Genomic DNA, 16,680 nt, shown 5'->3' on the forward strand with positions numbered 1-16,680 from the left:
GTCGAATCCGAAAGACGGCACCTCTGACAGTGCAGCACTCCCTCAGTACTGGAGTGTCAGCCTAGATTTTTGTGTTCAAGTCTTTGGAGTGGAACTTGAACCCACAACCTTCTGACTCAGAGGCGAGGGTGCTACCAACAGAGCTACTTGGGACAAGGGCAGCTTTTAAGACTGGGATCGATGATTTTTGTTGGGTTGGGGTATTAAAGGATATGGAGCAAAGGAGTTGAGGTACAGATCAGCCCTGATCTGATAGAATGGCGGAGCAGACCCAAGGGGCTGAATGGCCTCCTCCTGTTCCTAATGTTCTTCCCTCTGTCATGTTCTGTGTCAAACTACTTTCAGTTTCTGGTTTAATTATCAAACCTTGTTCAGTTCATCCTACCTGGCGACTGATGATATAGCTCGCAGTATTTCTCTGATTGGATAGCTCATGATATTGGGAAAGTTTATTTCGACACCGACACAAACTCTCCAGGACTCTTCTACCCGGAGCCTGCTGACTCACAGCCTGTTTTTATTCTGAATGGTCACAAGCATACAGTCGAACCAATCAGTCTGGTGGAGTCTGAGTTTAATACAATCAGCACTGCGCACAGTGCAGACAGGCAACGCCGGGCACAGAGGGACAGTCCAGGAGGCACTGTATCAGCACTGGGCACAGTGCAGACAGGCAGCGCCGGGCACAGAGGGACAGTCCAGGAGGCACTGTATCAGCACTGGGCACAGTGCACAGACAGAGAGAAGACGGGTAGAGGAATCACACGGTCTGAATTGGGCACAGCTCACGGATTAAGAGGAGACGGTCCCTTGGAAAACGATTGCCCACAAACTGCTCATCCCGGCCCGTCGACGGAAGCAACAATGATCGGACTGATCGGGCTGGCCCTTCTGTGTGGAGGGGTCTCTGCAGGTGAGTCATGGTGTGTGAGAGGGTCTCAGTGCCAGGCTGGGTACTGGGCATTAACCCATGGTCAGTGAGTAATGGGGTGAGAGAGTCTCAGTGCCAGGCTGTGTACTGGGCATTAACCCTCGGTCAGTGAGTAATGGGGTGTGAGAGGGTCTCAGTGCCAGGCTGTGTACTGGGCATTAACCCTCGGTCAGTGAGTAATGGGGTGTGAGAGGGGCAGTGCCAGGCTGTGTACTGGGCATTAACCCTCGGTCAGTGAGTAATGGGGTGTGAGAGGGGCAGTGCCAGGCTGTGTACTGGGCATTAACCCTCGGTCAGTGAGTAATGGGGTGTGAGAGGGGCAGTGCCAGGCTGGGTACTGGGCATTAACCCTCGGTCAGTGAGTAATGGGGTGAGAGAGTCTCAGTGCCAGACTGTGTACTGGGCATTAACCCTCGGTCAGTGAGTAATGGGGTGTGAGAGGGGCAGTGCCAGGCTGGGTACTGGGCATTAACCCATGGTCAGTGAGTAATGGGGTGAGAGAGTCTCAGTGCCAGGCTGTGTACTGGGCATTAACCCTCGGTCAGTGAGTAATGGGGTGAGAGGGGCAGTGCCAGGCTGTGTACTGGGCATTGACCCTCGGTCAGTGAGTAATGGGGTGTGAGAGGGTCTCAGTGCCAGGCTGGGTACTGGGCATTAACCCTCGGTCAGTGAGTAATGGGGTGTGAGAGGGGCAGTGCCAGGCTGGGTACTGGACATTAACCCTCGGTCAGTGAGTAATGGGGTGTGAGAGGGGCAGTGCCAGGCTGGGTACTGGACATTAACCCTCGGTCAGTGAGTAATGGGGTGTGAGAGGGTCTCAGTGCCAGGCTGTGTACTGGGCATTAACCCTCGGTCAGTGAGTAATGGGGTGTGAGAGGGTCTCAGTGCCAGACTGGTTACTGGGCATTAACCCTCGGTCAGTGAGTAATGGGGTGTGAGAGGGGCAGTGCCAGGCTGTGTACTGGGCATTAACCCTCGGTCAGTGAGTAATGGGGTGTGAGAGGGGCTCAGTGCCAGGCTGTGTACTGGGCATTAACCCTCGGTCAGTGAGTAATGGGGTGTGAGAGGGGCAGTGCCAGGCTGTGTACTGGGCATTAACCCTCGGTCAGTGAGTAATGGGGTGTGAGAGGGTCTCAGTGCCAGGCTGTGTACTGGGCATTAACCCTCGGTCAGTGAGTAATGGGGTGTAAGAGGGGCAGTGCCAGACTGTGTACTGGGCATTAACCCTTGGTCAGTGAGTAATGGGGTGTGAGAGGGTCTCAGTGCCAGGCTGGGTACTGGGCATTAACCCTCGGTCAGTGAGTAATGGGGTGTGAGAGGGTCTCAGTGCCAGGCTGTGTACTGGGCATTAACCCTCGGTCAGTGAGTAATGGGGTGTGAGAGGGGCAGTGTCAGGCTGGGTACTGGGCATTAACCCTCGGTCAGTGAGTAATGGGGTGTGAGAGGGGCAGTGCCAGGCTGGGTACTGGGCATTAACCCTCAGTCAGTGAGTAATGGGGTGTGAGAGGGTCTCAGTGCCAGGCTGGGTACTGGGCATTAACCCTCGGTCAGTGAGTAATGGGGTGTGAGAGGGTCTCAGTGCCAGGCTGGGTACTGGGCATTAACCCTCGGTCAGTGAGTAATGGGGTGAGAGAGTCTCAGTGCCAGGCTGGGTACTGGGCATTAACCCTCAGTCAGTGAGTAATGGGGTGTGAGAGGGGCAGTGCCAGGCTGTGTACTGGGCATTAACCCTCGGTCAGTGAGTAATGGGGTGTGAGAGGGTCTCAGTGCCAGGCTGGGTACTGGGCATTAACCCTCGGTCAGTGAGTAATGGGATGTGAGAGGGGCAGTGCCAGGCTGTGTACTGGGCATTAACCCTCGGTCAGTGAGTAATGGGGTGTGAGAGGGTCTCAGTGCCAGGCTGGGTACTGGGCATTAACCCTCGGTCAGTGAGTAATGGGATGTGAGAGGGGCAGTGCCAGGCTGTGTACTGGGCATTAACCCTCGGTCAGTGAGTAATGGGGTGTGAGAGGGGCAGTGCCAGGCTGGGTACTGGGCATTAACCCTCGGTCAGTGAGTAATGGGGTGTGAGAGGGGCAGTGCCAGGCTGGGTACTGGGCATTAACCCTCGGTCAGTGAGTAATGGGATGTGAGAGGGGCAGTGCCAGGCTGTGTACTGGGCATTAACCCTCGGTCAGTGAGTAATGGGGTGTGAGAGGGGCAGTGCCAGGCTGTGTACTGGGCATTAACCCTCGGTCAGTGAGTAATGGGGTGTGAGAGGGTCTCAGTGCCAGGCTGGGTACTGGGCATTAACCCTCGGTCAGTGAGTAATGGGGTGTGAGAGGGTCTCAGTGCCAGGCTGGGTACTGGGCATTAACCCTCGGTCAGTGAGTAATGGGATGTGAGAGGGGTAGTGCCAGGCTGGGTACTGGGCATTAACCCTCGGTCAGTGAGTAATGGGGTGTGAGAGGGTCTCAGTGCCAGGCTGTGTACTGGGCATTAACCCTCGGTCAGTGAGTAATGGGATGTGAGAGGGGCAGTGCCAGGCTGGGTACTGGGCATTAACCCTCGGTCAGTGAGTAATGGGGTGTGAGAGGGGCAGTGCCAGGCTGTGTACTGGGCATTAACCCTCGGTCAGTGAGTAATGGGGTGTGAGAGGGTCTCAGTGCCAGACTGGGTACTGGGCATTAACCCTTGGTCAGTGAGTAATGGGGTGTGAGAGGGTCTCAGTGCCAGACTGGTTACTGGAGCTGGAGAGGGAGGGAGAGAGAGGGACCTAAGGTTCCGGGGGGGGGCGGGGGTGAGGTGGGGTGGGGCTGGTCTGAGGGACATAGGACTGGAGAGTGGAGAGAGAGAGCGAGAGACCATGGTGGGGTGGGGAGGGGGGTGGACTAAGAGACAGAGACACATGAGGCTGGAGAGTGGAGAGGGAGAGAGGAATATAGCAGCAAGAGAAGGCTACTCAGCCCCTCGAGCCTGCTCCGCCAACCAGTTAGATCACGGCTGATCTGTACTTCAACTCCATTCACCCGCCTTGGCTCGATATGTCCCTCATACCCTTACCTAACAAAACACTATCTCAGTTTTGAAAGCTCCAGTTGATTCTCAACATCCACAGCCTTTTTGGGAGAGCGTTCCAGGTTTCTGATACCCTTCGTGTGAAGAAGTGCTTCCTGATTTCCCTCCTAAATGGTCTCGCTCTAATTTGAAGATGATGTCCCCTTGCTCTTGATTGCCCCCCAGAGGGAGTAGTTTCCCTCTATCTACTCCATCAAATCCTTTTAATATTTTAAACACCCCGATCAGATCACCCTTCAATCTTTGAAACACAAGAGAATACAAACCAAGTTTATAAACCTGTCCTCATAATTGAACCCTCGAAGCCCCAGAATCATCCTGGTGAACCATAGATTCAGGGTAAGGGGCAGGAGATTTAGAGGGGATTTGAGGAGGAACTTTTTCACCCAGAGGGTGGTTGGAATCTGGAACTCACTGCCTGAAAGGGTGGTAGAGGCAGGAACCCTCACAACATTCAAGAAGCATTTGGATGAGCACTTGAAATGCCATTGCATACAAGGCTATGGACCAAATGCTGGAAAATGGGATTAGACTGGACAGGGATTGATGGACGGCGCAGACACGATGGGCCGAAGGGCCTCTTTCAGTGCTGTAAAACTCTATGACTCTAACCTGCACTGCACCCTCTCTGTGTCCTGAACTGAACGCAGTGCGTCAGATGGGGTCTAACCAGAGCTTTATAGAACTGTAACTGAACTTCCCCCCTTTGTATCCCAGCCCTCGAGACAGGCCAACATTCCATGAGCCTTTTAAATTATTTTTTATACTTGTCCACTAGCTTTTAGTGATTTCTGTCCTTGGAGCCCTAAATCTCTCTGCTCCTCCACAGTTCCCAGCCTCTCGCCATTTAGAACATACTCTGATCGATCTTTCGTGGGTCTAAAGTGGATGACCTCACACTTTCTCACGTTCAACTCCATCTGTCAGTTTTACCCACATTTAATCTAATGATGTCCCTTTGCAACTTCCTGCTCACATCTACACAACTTACTGTCCCCATAACTTAGTCTCATCTGCAAACTTATATATACAACTCTCCATTCTGTCATCCAAGTCATTTATAAATGAGGTAAAAAGCTGAGGCCCCAGAACAGATCCCTGGGGACACCACTAGTCACATCCCACCAATCAGAGTACCTACCCTTTAACCCCACTCTCTGTCTCCTATCTCCCAATCAATTTCCAACCCAAGTCTAAAGACCACCTCCAATTCCAGGCACTCTCAGTTTTGCTAAGTCTCTTGTGTGGAACCCTATCGAACCCTATCGAATGCCTTCTGGAGGTCCATATAAATAACATCCATTGACACTCGAAATAACAACAGAAAATGCTGGAAAAACTCAGCAGGCCAAGCAACATCCGCGGAGAGAGAAATAGCGTCAACTGCCGTCTTGACGAAGGGTTTCGACCTGAAACATTGACTCTGTTTCTCTCTCCACGGATGTTGCCTGGCCTGCTGAGTTTTTCCAGCATTTTCTGTTGTTATTTCGGATTTTCAGCATCCGCAGTATTTTGCTATCATCCATAGACACTCCCCTATCTACTCATTAGTGACCTCCTCAACATAATCAACCAGATGAGTCAGGCCTGACTTATCTTTAACAAAGCCACGCCCCTCTCTGATCAGCTCGTATTTGTTCAATTGCTCAGTCACTCTGGGGGAAAAATTCGGTATCGCCCAGTTTGGGGCGCTAATTTCGGCTGGGCGCAAGATTTAGCGCCTGGCACTAATTATCACCTCCCGACTGCAAAATTCGCCTCTAATCGCTCCTGGAGGTGATTTGAGCGCTAAATCAGGTGCTACACACCTCTCTTAAGATGCAAACGTCAGGGATCGAGGCGCTACCTCAGAACGCTACCGAAGCTCAGGCGATGCCAGTTACCATGGAAACCAGACAGACTGGCGCCATCCAGTTCTTAAAGGGGAGGGGCCATCTTGCTGGCCAGCCACACCCTGCTCATTGCAGCCTTGAATCTCAGCCTGGAGAGACCTCAAAAGCAATTGTCTGGAAGCACTAATGGATAGGCCCAAGGAAAGAGCTCGGCACTTAGGAACCTCAAAAGTGGTGCTGAGGGCCAAAACTCTTTAGGACAGCGTTAAAACGAAAAATTTTGCCGACAAGAATAGGCAGGAAGCGCCTGCCTTTAAATAGCGCTCCCCCAGCCCCTTCCCGACTTGAAAACGTTCCCCTCTACCTGTCGTTCCTAGCGGCAGGCACTAAGGCAGGGGGCATGACTCAATATCTGGTCCGGGGCACTACCGGGGTGTTGCACGCTTGACTGACGTCACGATCTACGGGCGCAGGAGATCGTGGCGGTAGTGTTTAGCGCCGCCTCAAAACGACTGGTCAATTTTGCGAGCGACGCTAAAATCGCTGCGTTCGGGCGCTAAGTTCCTAGCGCCCCGTTAGCGCCCTCCGGAGGTGCTAACGGGAGGCACTAACCAACTGAATTTTTCCCCCTCGGTCTCTAATAACAGATTCTAGCAGCTTCCCAAACCCAACGATAAACTTACTCCCTATAACTCCAACCTTTCTGTCCAGCTCCTCCCGCCTTGGACTGCCTCCAGCTCCATGGTGCCTTGGTTAACATTGTGGCCATCCTTCCCACAGCCTTGCTCCTTATCCCCACAGGCAGCAAGCACATCGTACCTGTTGGACAGGACCAGACTCCGCAGTCCCTCCTTCTCTGCCTCCACTAGATTCCCCAAACCTGCTGACTGTCAGTCACACTCCTCCTCCAGAACCTGTACCTCTCTACATGGTGTGCCTGAGGTCTGCAGTAAACTAGGCCCCTCTCCCTCAGTCTGTCAGTGGGTGGGTTACCCCGGGCCCCTCTCCCTCAGTCTGTCAGTGGGTGGGTTACCCTGGGCCCCTCTCCCTCAGTCTGTCAGTGGGTGGGTTACCCCGGGCCCCTCTCCCTCAGTCTGTCAGTGGGTGGGTTACCCCGGGCCCCTCTCCCTCAGTCTGTCAGTGGGTTACCCCGGGCCCCTCTCCCTCAGTCTGTCAGTGGGTTACCCCGGGCCCCTCTCCCTCAGTCTGTCAGTGGGTGGGTGGGTTACCCCAGGCCCCTCTCCCTCAGTCTGTCAGTGGGTGGGTTACCCCGGGCCCCTCTCCCTCAGTCTGTCAGTGGGTGGGTTACCCCGGGCCCCTCTCCCTCAGTCTGTCAGTGGGTGGGTTACCCCGGGCCCCTCTCCCTCAGTCTGTCAGTGGGTGGGTTACCTCGGGCCCCTCTCCCTCAGTCTGTCAGTGGGTGGGTTACCTCGGGCCCCTCTCCCTCAGTCTGTCAGTGGGTGGGTTACCCCGGGCCCCTCTCCCTCAGTCTGTCAGTGGGTGGGTTACCCCGGGCCCCTCTCCCTCAGTCTGTCAGTGGGTGGGTTACCCCGGGCCCCTCTCCCTCAGTCTGTCAGTGGGTGGGTTACCCCGGGCCCCTCTCCCTCAGTCTGTCAGTGGGTGGGTTACCCCGGGCCCCTCTCCCTCAGTCTGTCAGTGGGTGGGTTACCCCGGGCCCCTCTCCCTCAGTCTGTCAGTGGGTGGGTTACCCCGGGCCCCTCTCCCTCAGTCTGTCAGTGGGTTACCCCGGCCCCTCTCCCTCAGTCTGTCAGTGGGTGTGTTACTCCGGGCCCCTCTCCCTCAGTCTGTCAGTGGGTGGGTTACCCCGGGCCCCTCTCCCTCAGTCTGTCAGTGGGTTACCCCAGGCCCCTCTCCTTCAGTCTGTCAGTGATGTTGATGATTGAATTACAGGGAGTTATGTTAAGTATCTGACCAATGAGATGCTGCATTCAGTCACTCAGCTGGTGATTATTGCCACTGGGTGGTTTAGAAACAGCTGGTGTGATTGGGAGAGATGGTAGTGGGACCGAGTCTCGGCTTATTATTGACGGTGCTGAGTGTGATTCAGGTTCTGTGTCGGGGTTTATTTCCAGGGGCCCTGTGTTGTGTCGGGGTTTATTTCCAGGGGCCCTGTGTGGTGTCGGGGTTTATTTCCAGGGGCCCTGTGTTGTGTCGGGGTTTATTTCCAGGGGCCCTGTGTTGTGTCGGGGTTTATTTCCAGGGGCCCTGTGTTGTGTCGGGGTTTATTTCCAGGGGCCCTGTGTTGTCGGGGTTTATTTCCAGGGGCTCTGTGTTGTCGGGGTTTATTTCCAGGGGCTCTGTGTTGTGTTGGGGTTTATTTCCAGGGGCCCTGTGTTGTGTCGGGGTTTATTTCCAGGGACCCTGTGTTGTGTCGGGGTTTATTTCCAGGGGCCCTGTGTTGTGTCGGGGTTTATTTCCAGGGGCCCTGTGTTGTGTCGGGGTTTATTTCCAGGGGCCCTGTGTTGTGTCGGGGTTTATTTCCAGGGGTTCATGCCCCGATGTCTGTGTTTCAGGCTCTCACTCTCTCCGGTATTTCTACACCTGGATGACCCCGATTCCCGGTTTACCGGAGTTTGTGGTGGTCGGTTATGTGGACGACGCTCTGTTTATGCAATACGACAGCGACCGGAAACAGGCGACCGCGCGGCAGCGGTGGATTCATGACAGCGAGGGCCCCGATTACTGGGAGCGGGAGACACAGGGCCTGCGGGGCTCGGAGCAGATTGGGAAGGTCAATATTCAGACCCTCAGCACCCGGACCAACCAGACTGGCGGTGAGTGTCTCCTCCCCCCCCCCCCCACCCCCTCCGCCCCGCTCTGTCCCCCCCCCCCCCTCCGCTCTGTCCCCCCTCCCCCCCCCCCTCCGCTCTGTCCCCCCTCCCCCCCCGCCCCGCTCTGTCCCCCCTCCCCCCCCTCCGCTCTGTCCCCCCTCCCCCCCCCCCCCGCTCTGTCCCCCCTCCCCCCCCCGCCCCGCTCTGTCCCCCCTCCCCCTCCGCCCCGCTCTGTCCCCCCTCCCCCTCCGCCCCGCTCTGTCCCCCCTCCCCCCTCCGCCCCGCTCTGTCCCCCCTCCCCCTCCGCCCCGCTCTGTCCCCCCTCCCCCTCCGCCCCGCTCTGTCCCCCCTCCCCCTCCGCCCCGCTCTGTCCCCCCTCCCCCTCCGCCCCGCTCTGTCCCCCCTCCCCCTCCGCCCCGCTCTGTCCCCCTCTCCCTCCGCCCCGCTCTGTCCCCCCCTCCCTCTCCCTCCCCCCCGCTCTGTCCCCCCTCCCTCCGCCCCGCTCTGTCCCCCCTCTCCCTCCGCCCCGCTCTGTCCCCCTCTCCCTCCGCCCCGCTCTGTCCCCCCTCTCCCTCCGCCCCGCTCTGTCCCCCTCTCCCTCCGCCCCGCTCTGTCCCCCCTCTCCCTCCGCCCGCTCTGTCCCCCCTCCCCCTCCGCCCCGCTCTGTCCCCCCCCCCCCTCCCGCTCTGTCCCCCCCCCCCTCCGCTCTGTCCCCCCCCCCTCCGCTCTGTCCCCCCCCCCTCCGCTCTGTCCCCCCCCCCTCCGCTCTGTCCCCCCCCCTCCGCTCTGTCCCCCCCCCCTCCGCTCTGTCCCCCCCCCCTCCGCTCTGTCCCCCCCCCCTCCGCTCTGTCCCCCCCCCCTCCGCTCTGTCCCCCCCCCCTCCGCTCTGTCCCCCCCCCCTCCGCTCTGTCCCCCCCCCCTCCGCTCTGTCCCCCCCCCCTCCGCTCTGTCCCCCCCCCTCCGCTCTGTCCCCCCCCCTCCGCTCTGTCCCCCCCCCCTCCGCTCTGTCCCCCCCCCCTCCGCTCTGTCCCCCCCCCCCTCCGCTCTGTCCCCCCCCCCTCCGCTCTGTCCCCCCCCCTCCGCTCTGTCCCCCCCCCCTCCGCTCTGTCCCCCCCCCTCCGCTCTGTCCCCCCCCCTCCGCTCTGTCCCCCCCCCTCCGCTCTGTCCCCCCCCCCTCCGCTCTGTCCCCCCCCCCTCCGCTCTGTCCCCCCCCCTCCGCTCTGTCCCCCCCCCTCCGCTCTGTCCCCCCCCCCTCCGCTCTGTCCCCCCCCCCTCCGCTCTGTCCCCCCCCCCCTCCGCTCTGTCCCCCCCCCCTCCGCTCTGTCCCCCCCCCCTCCGCTCTGTCCCCCCCCCTCCGCTCTGTCCCCCCCCCCTCCGCTCTGTCCCCCCCCCTCCGCTCTGTCCCCCCCCCTCCGCTCTGTCCCCCCCCCCCTCCGCTCTGTCCCCCCCCCCTCCGCTCTGTCCCCCCCCCCTCCGCTCTGTCCCCCCCCCCTCCGCTCTGTCCCCCCCCCCTCCGCTCTGTCCCCCCCCCCTCCGCTCTGTCCCCCCCCCCTCCGCTCTGTCCCCCCCCCCTCCGCTCTGTCCCCCCCCCCTCCGCTCTGTCCCCCCCCCCTCCGCTCTGTCCCCCCCCCCTCCGCTCTGTCCCCCCCCCTCCGCTCTGTCCCCCCCCCCTCCGCTCTGTCCCCCCCCCTCCGCTCTGTCCCCCCCCCTCCGCTCTGTCCCCCCCCCCTCCGCTCTGTCCCCCCCCCCCTCCGCTCTGTCCCCCCCCCCCCTCCGCTCTGTCCCCCCCCCCTCCGCTCTGTCCCCCCCCCCTCCGCTCTGTCCCCCCCCCCCCCCCTCCCCCCTCCGCTCTGTCCCCCCCCCTCCGCTCTGTCCCCCCCCCCTCCGCTCTGTCCCCCCCCCCTCCGCTCTGTCCCCCCCCCTCCGCTCTGTCCCCCCCCCTCCGCTCTGTCCCCCCCCCTCCGCTCTGTCCCCCCCCCTCCGCTCTGTCCCCCCCCTCCGCTCTGTCCCCCCCCCTCCGCTCTGTCCCCCCCCCCCTCCGCTCTGTCCCCCCCCCTCCGCTCTGTCCCCCCCCCTCCGCTCTGTCCCCCCCCTCCGCTCTGTCCCCCCCCTCCGCTCTGTCCCCCCCCTCCGCTCTGTCCCCCCCCCTCCGCTCTGTCCCCCCCCCCTCCGCTCTGTCCCCACCCCCTCCGCTCTGTCCCCCCCCTCCGCTCTGTCCCCCCCCCTCCGCTCTGTCCCCCCCCCTCCGCTCTGTCCCCCCCCTCGCTCTGTCCCCCCCCCTCCGCTCTGTCCCCCCCCCTCCGCTCTGTCCCCCCCCCTCCGCTCTGTCCCCCCCCCTCCGCTCTGTCCCCCCTCCCCTCCCGCCCCGCTCTGTCCCCCCTCCGCCCCCCCCCTCCGCTCTGTCCCCCCCCTCCGCCCCGCTCTGTCCCCCCCTCCGCCCCGCTCTGTCCCCCCCCTCCGCCCCGCTCTGTCCCCCCCCTCCGCCGCTCTGTCCCCCCCTCCGCCCCGCTCTGTCCCCCCCCTCCGCCCCGCTCTGTCCCCCCCTCCGCCCCGCTCTGTCCCCCCCTCCGCCCCGCTCTGTCCCCCCCCTCCGCCCCGCTCTGTCCCCCCCCTCCGCCCCGCTCTGTCCCCCCCTCCGCCCGCTCTGTCCCCCCCCTCCGCCCCGCTCTGTCCCCCCCTCCGCCCCGCTCTGTCCCCCCCCTCCGCCCCGCTCTGTCCCCCCCCTCCGCCCCGCTCTGTCCCCCCCCTCCGCCCCGCTCTGTCCCCCCCCTCCGCCCCGCTCTGTCCCCCCCCTCCGCCCCGCTCTGTCCCCCCCTCCGCCCCGCTCTGTCCCCCCCCTCCGCCCCGCTCTGTCCCCCCCCTCCGCCCCGCTCTGTCCCCCCCCTCCGCCCCGCTCTGTCCCCCCCCTCCGCCCCGCTCTGTCCCCCCCCTCCGCCCCGCTCTGTCCCCCCCCTCCGCCCCGCTCTGTCCCCCCCCTCCGCCCCGCTCTGTCCCCCCCCTCCGCCCCGCTCTGTCCCCCCCTCCGCCCGCTCTGTCCCCCCCCTCCGCCCCGCTCTGTCCCCCCCCTCCGCCCGCTCTGTCCCCCCCCTCCGCCCCGCTCTGTCCCCCCCCTCCGCCCCGCTCTGTCCCCCCCCTCCGCCCCGCTCTGTCCCCCCCCTCCGCCCCGCTCTGTCCCCCCCCTCCGCCCCGCTCTGTCCCCCCCCTCCGCCCCGCTCTGTCCCCCCCCTCCGCCCCGCTCTGTCCCCCCCCCTCCGCCCCGCTCTGTCCCCCCCTCCGCCCCGCTCTGTCCCCCCCCTCCGCCCCGCTCTGTCCCCCCCCTCCGCCCCGCTCTGTCCCCCCCCTCCGCCCCGCTCTGTCCCCCCCCTCCGCCCCGCTCTGTCCCCCCCTCCGCCCCGCTCTGTCCCCCCCCTCCGCCCCGCTCTGTCCCCCCCCCTCCGCCCCGCTCTGTCCCCCCCCTCCGCCCCGCTCTGTCCCCCCCCTCCGCCCCGCTCTGTCCCCCCCCTCCGCCCCGCTCTGTCCCCCCCCTCCGCCGCTCTGTCCCCCCCCTCCGCCCCGCTCTGTCCCCCCCCTCCGCCCCGCTCTGTCCCCCCCCCTCCGCCCGCTCTGTCCCCCCCCTCCGCCCCGCTCTGTCCCCCCCTCCGCCCCGCTCTGTCCCCCCCCTCCGCCCCGCTCTGTCCCCCCCCTCCGCCCCGCTCTGTCCCCCCCTCCGCCCCGCTCTGTCCCCCCCCTCCGCCCCGCTCTGTCCCCCCCCTCCGCCCCGCTCTGTCCCCCCCCCTCCGCCCCGCTCTGTCCCCCCCCTCCGCCCCGCTCTGTCCCCCCCTCCGCCCCGCTCTGTCCCCCCCCCTCCGCCCCGCTCTGTCCCCCCCCTCCGCCCCGCTCTGTCCCCCCCCTCCGCCCCGCTCTGTCCCCCCCCTCCGCCCCGCTCTGTCCCCCCCCTCCGCCCCGCTCTGTCCCCCCCCTCCGCCCCGCTCTGTCCCCCCCCTCCGCCCCGCTCTGTCCCCCCCCTCCGCCCCGCTCTGTCCCCCCCCCTCCGCCCCGCTCTGTCCCCCCCCTCCGCCCCGCTCTGTCCCCCCCCTCCGCCCCGCTCTGTCCCCCCCCTCCGCCCCGCTCTGTCCCCCCCCTCCGCCCCGCTCTGTCCCCCCCCTCCGCCCCGCTCTGTCCCCCCCCTCCGCCCCGCTCTGTCCCCCCCTCCGCCCCGCTCTGTCCCCCCCCTCCGCCCCGCTCTGTCCCCCCCCTCCGCCCCGCTCTGTCCCCCCCCTCCGCCCCGCTCTGTCCCCCCCCTCCGCCCCGCTCTGTCCCCCCCCTCCGCCCCGCTCTGTCCCCCCCCCTCCGCCCCGCTCTGTCCCCCCCCTCCGCCCCGCTCTGTCCCCCCCCTCCGCCCCGCTCTGTCCCCCCCCTCCGCCCCGCTCTGTCCCCCCCCCTCCGCCCCGCTCTGTCCCCCCCCTCCGCCCCGCTCTGTCCCCCCCCTCCGCCCCGCTCTGTCCCCCCCCCTCCGCCCCGCTCTGTCCCCCCCCTCCGCCCGCTCTGTCCCCCCCCTCCGCCCCGCTCTGTCCCCCCCCCTCCGCCCCGCTCTGTCCCCCCCCTCCGCCCCGCTCTGTCCCCCCCTCCGCCCCGCTCTGTCCCCCCCCTCCGCCCCGCTCTGTCCCCCCCCCCTCCGCCCCGCTCTGTCCCCCCCCTCCGCCCGCTCTGTCCCCCCCCCTCCGCCCCGCTCTGTCCCCCCCCCTCCGCCCCGCTCTGTCCCCCCCCCTCCGCCCCGCTCTGTCCCCCCCCTCCGCCCCGCTCTGTCCCCCCCCTCCGCCCCGCTCTGTCCCCCCCCTCCGCCCCGCTCTGTCCCCCCCTCCGCCCCGCCTCTGTCCCCCCCCGCTCTGTCCCCCCCCTCCCCCCGCTCTGTCCCCCCCCTCCCCCCCGCTCTGTCCCCCCCTCCCCCCCGCTCTGCCCCTCCCCCCCCGCTCTCTGCCCCTCCCCCCCGCTCTGCCCCTCCCCCCCGCTCTGCCCCTCCCCCCCGCTCTGCCCCTCCCCCCCGCTCTGCCCCTCCCCCCCGCTCTGCCCCTCCCCCCGCTCTGCCCCTCCCCCCCGCTCTGCCCCTCCCCCCCGCTCTGCCCCTCCCCCCCGCTCTGCCCCTCCCCCCCGCTCTGCCCCTCCCCCCCGCTCTGCCCCTCCCCCCCCGCTCTGCCCCTCCCCCCCGCTCTGCCCCTCCCCCCCGCTCTGCCCCTCCCCCCCGCTCTGCCCCTCCCCCCCGCTCTGCCCCTCCCCCCCGCTCTGCCCCTCCCCCCCGCTCTGCCCCTCCCCCCCGCTCTGCCCCTCCCCCCCGCTCTGCCCCTCCCCCCGCTCTGCCCCTCCCCCCCGCTCTGCCCCTCCCCCCCGCTCTGCCCTCCCCCCGCTCTGCCCCTCCCCCCCGCTCTGCCCCTCCCCCCCGCTCTGCCCCTCCCCCCCCGCTCTGCCCCTCCCCCCCGCTCTGCCCCTCCCCCCCGCTCTGCCCCTCCCCCCCGCTCTGCCCCTCCCCCCCGCTCTGCCCCTCCCCCCCGCTCTGCCCCTCCCCCCCGCTCTGCCCCTCCCCCCCGCTCTGCCCCTCCCCCCCGCTCTGCCCCTCCCCCCCGCTCTGCCCCTCCCCCCCGCTCTGCCCCCTCCCCCCCGCTCTGCCCCTCCCCCCCCGCTCTGCCCCTCCCCCCGCTCTGCCCCTCCCCCCCGCTCTGCCCCTCCCCCCCGCTCTGCCCCTCCCCCCCGCTCTGCCCCTCCCCCCCGCTCTGCCCCTCCCCCCCGCTCTGCCCCTCCCCCCGCTCTGCCCCTCCCCCCCGCTCTGCCCCTCCCCCCGCTCTGCCCCCCCCCCGCTCTGCCCCTCCCCCCCGCTCTGCCCCTCCCCCCCGCTCTGCCCCTCCCCCCCGCTCTGCCCCTCCCCCCGCTCTGCCCTCCCCCCCCGCTCTGCCCCTCCCCCCGCTCTGCCCCTCCCCCCGCTCTGCCCCTCCCCCCCGCTCTGCCCCTCCCCCCGCTCTGCCCCTCCCCCCCGCTCTGCCCCTCCCCCCCGCTCTGCCCCTCCCCCCCGCTCTGCCCCTCCCCCCCGCTCTGCCCCTCCCCCCCGCTCTGCCCCTCCCCCCCGCTCTGCCCCTCCCCCCGCTCTGCCCCTCCCCCCCGCTCTGCCCCTCCCCCCCGCTCTGCCCCTCCCCCCCGCTCTGCCCCTCCCCCCCGCTCTGCCCCTCCCCCCCGCTCTGCCCCTCCCCCCCGCTCTGCCCCTCCCCCCCGCTCTGCCCTCCCCCCCGCTCTGCCCCTCCCCCCCCGCTCTGCCCCTCCCCCCCGCTCTGCCCCTCCCCCCCGCTCTGCCCCTCCCCCCCGCTCTGCCCCTCCCCCCCGCTCTGCCCCTCCCCCCCGCTCTGCCCCTCCCCCCCGCTCTGCCCCTCCCCCCCGCTCTGCCCCTCCCCCCCGCTCTGCCCCTCCCCCCCGCTCCGCCCCTCCCCCCCCGCTCCGCCCCTCCCCCCCGCTCCGCCCCTCCCCCCCGCTCCGCCCCCTCCCCCCGCTCCGCCCCCCCCCCGCTCCGCCCCCCCCCCCGCTCCGCCCCCCCCCCGCTCCGCCCCCCCCCCGCTCCGCCCCCCCCCCCCCGCTCCGCCCCTCCCCCCCCTCCCCCCCCCCCCCTCCCCCCCCCCCTCCCCCCCGCTCCCTCCCTCCCCCCCGCTCCCTCGCTCCTCTCCCCCCCTCCCCCCCCTCCCCCCCGCTCCCTCCCCCCCCCGCTCCCTCCCCCCCCGCTCCCTCCCCCCCGCTCCCTCGCTCCTCTCCCCCCCTCCCCCCCGCTCCCTCGCTCCTCTCCCCCCTCCCCCCCGCTCCCCTCCCCCCCGCTCCCCCTCCCCCCCGCTCCCCCTCCCCCCCGCCCCTCTCCCCCCCGCCCCCTCTCCCCCCCGCCCCCTCTCCCCCCCGCCCCCTCTCCCCCCTCCCCCCGCTCCCCCTCCCCCCGCTCCCCCTCCCCTCCCCCCGCTCCCCTCCCCCCCGCCCCTCTCCCCCCCGCCCCCTCTCCCCCCCGCCCCCTCTCCCCCCCGCCCCCTCTCCCCCCCGCCCCCTCTCCCCCCCGCCCCCTCTCCCCCCCGCCCCCTCTCCCCCCCGCCCCCTCTCCCCCCCGCCCCCTCTCCCCCCCGCCCCCTCTCCCCCCCGCCCCCTCTCCCCCCCGCCCCCTCTCCCCCCCGCCCCCTCTCCCCCCGCCCCTCTCCCCCCGCCCCCTCTCCCCCCCGCCCCCTCTCCCCCCGCCCCCTCTCCCCCCCGCCCCCTCTCCCCCCCGCCCCCTCTCCCCCCGCCCCCTCTCCCCCCCGCCCCCTCTCCCCCCCGCCCCCTCTCCCCCCCGCCCCCTCTCCCCCCCCGCCCCCTCTCCCCCCCGCCCCCCTCTCCCCCCCGCCCCCTCTCCCCCCCGCCCCCTCTCCCCCCCGCCCCCTCTCCCCCCCGCCCCCTCTCCCCCCGCCCCCTCTCCCCCCCGCCCCCTCTCCCCCCCGCCCCCTCTCCCCCCCGCCCCCTCTCCCCCCCGCCCCCCTCTCCCCCCCGCCCCCTCTCCCCCCCGCCCCCTCTCCCCCCCGCCCCCTCTCCCCCCCGCCCCCTCTCCCCCCCGCCCCCTCTCCCCCCCCGCCCCCTCTCCCCCCCGCCCCCCTCTCCCCCCCGCCCCTCTCTCCCCCCCCGCCCCCTCTCCCCCCGCCCCCTCTCCCCCCCGCCCCCTCTCCCCCCCGCCCCCTCTCCCCCGCCCCTCTCCCCCCCGCCCCCTCTCCCCCCCGCCCCTCTCCCCGCCCCCTCCCCCCCCGCTCCCCTCTCCCCCCCGCTCCCTCTCTCCCTCTCACCCCTCCCCCCCGCTCCCTCTCCCCCCTCCCCCCGCTCCCTCCCCCCCGCTCCCTCTCCCCCCTCCCCCCGCACCCCCTCCCGCCCCGCTCCCTTCCCGCCCCGCTCCCTCTCCCCCCCCCGCTCCCTCTCCCCCCTCCCCCCCCGCTCCCTCTCCCCCCCTCCCCCCCCCGCTCCCTCTCCTCTCCCCCCCGCTCCCTCTCCCCCTCCCCCCGCTCCCTCTCCCCCCCGCCCCCTCTCCCCCCTCCCCCCCCCCCGCTCCCTCGCT

The 16,680-nt window shown here is 68.2% G+C and overlaps 1 protein-coding gene across 1 annotated transcript; it reads left to right on the forward strand.

The window, feature by feature from the left end:
- Positions 1-574: 574 nt before the first annotated feature.
- Positions 575-8,620, forward strand: LOC147095508 (class I histocompatibility antigen, F10 alpha chain-like; the record flags this gene model as incomplete). Its single annotated transcript, XM_085973655.1, has 2 exons — positions 575-913; positions 8,355-8,620. Coding segments are annotated over exons 1-2 (315 nt in total), but the record flags the coding sequence as incomplete, so codon positions are not given.
- Between the last annotated feature and the right edge of the window lie 8,060 nt (positions 8,621-16,680).

This window comes from Somniosus microcephalus, unplaced genomic scaffold (assembly GCF_052327205.1).
Source record: "Somniosus microcephalus isolate GS21.2 unplaced genomic scaffold, FLI_Smic_1.0 unresolved_chr1, whole genome shotgun sequence".
Taxonomy (NCBI): domain Eukaryota; kingdom Metazoa; phylum Chordata; class Chondrichthyes; order Squaliformes; family Somniosidae; genus Somniosus; species Somniosus microcephalus.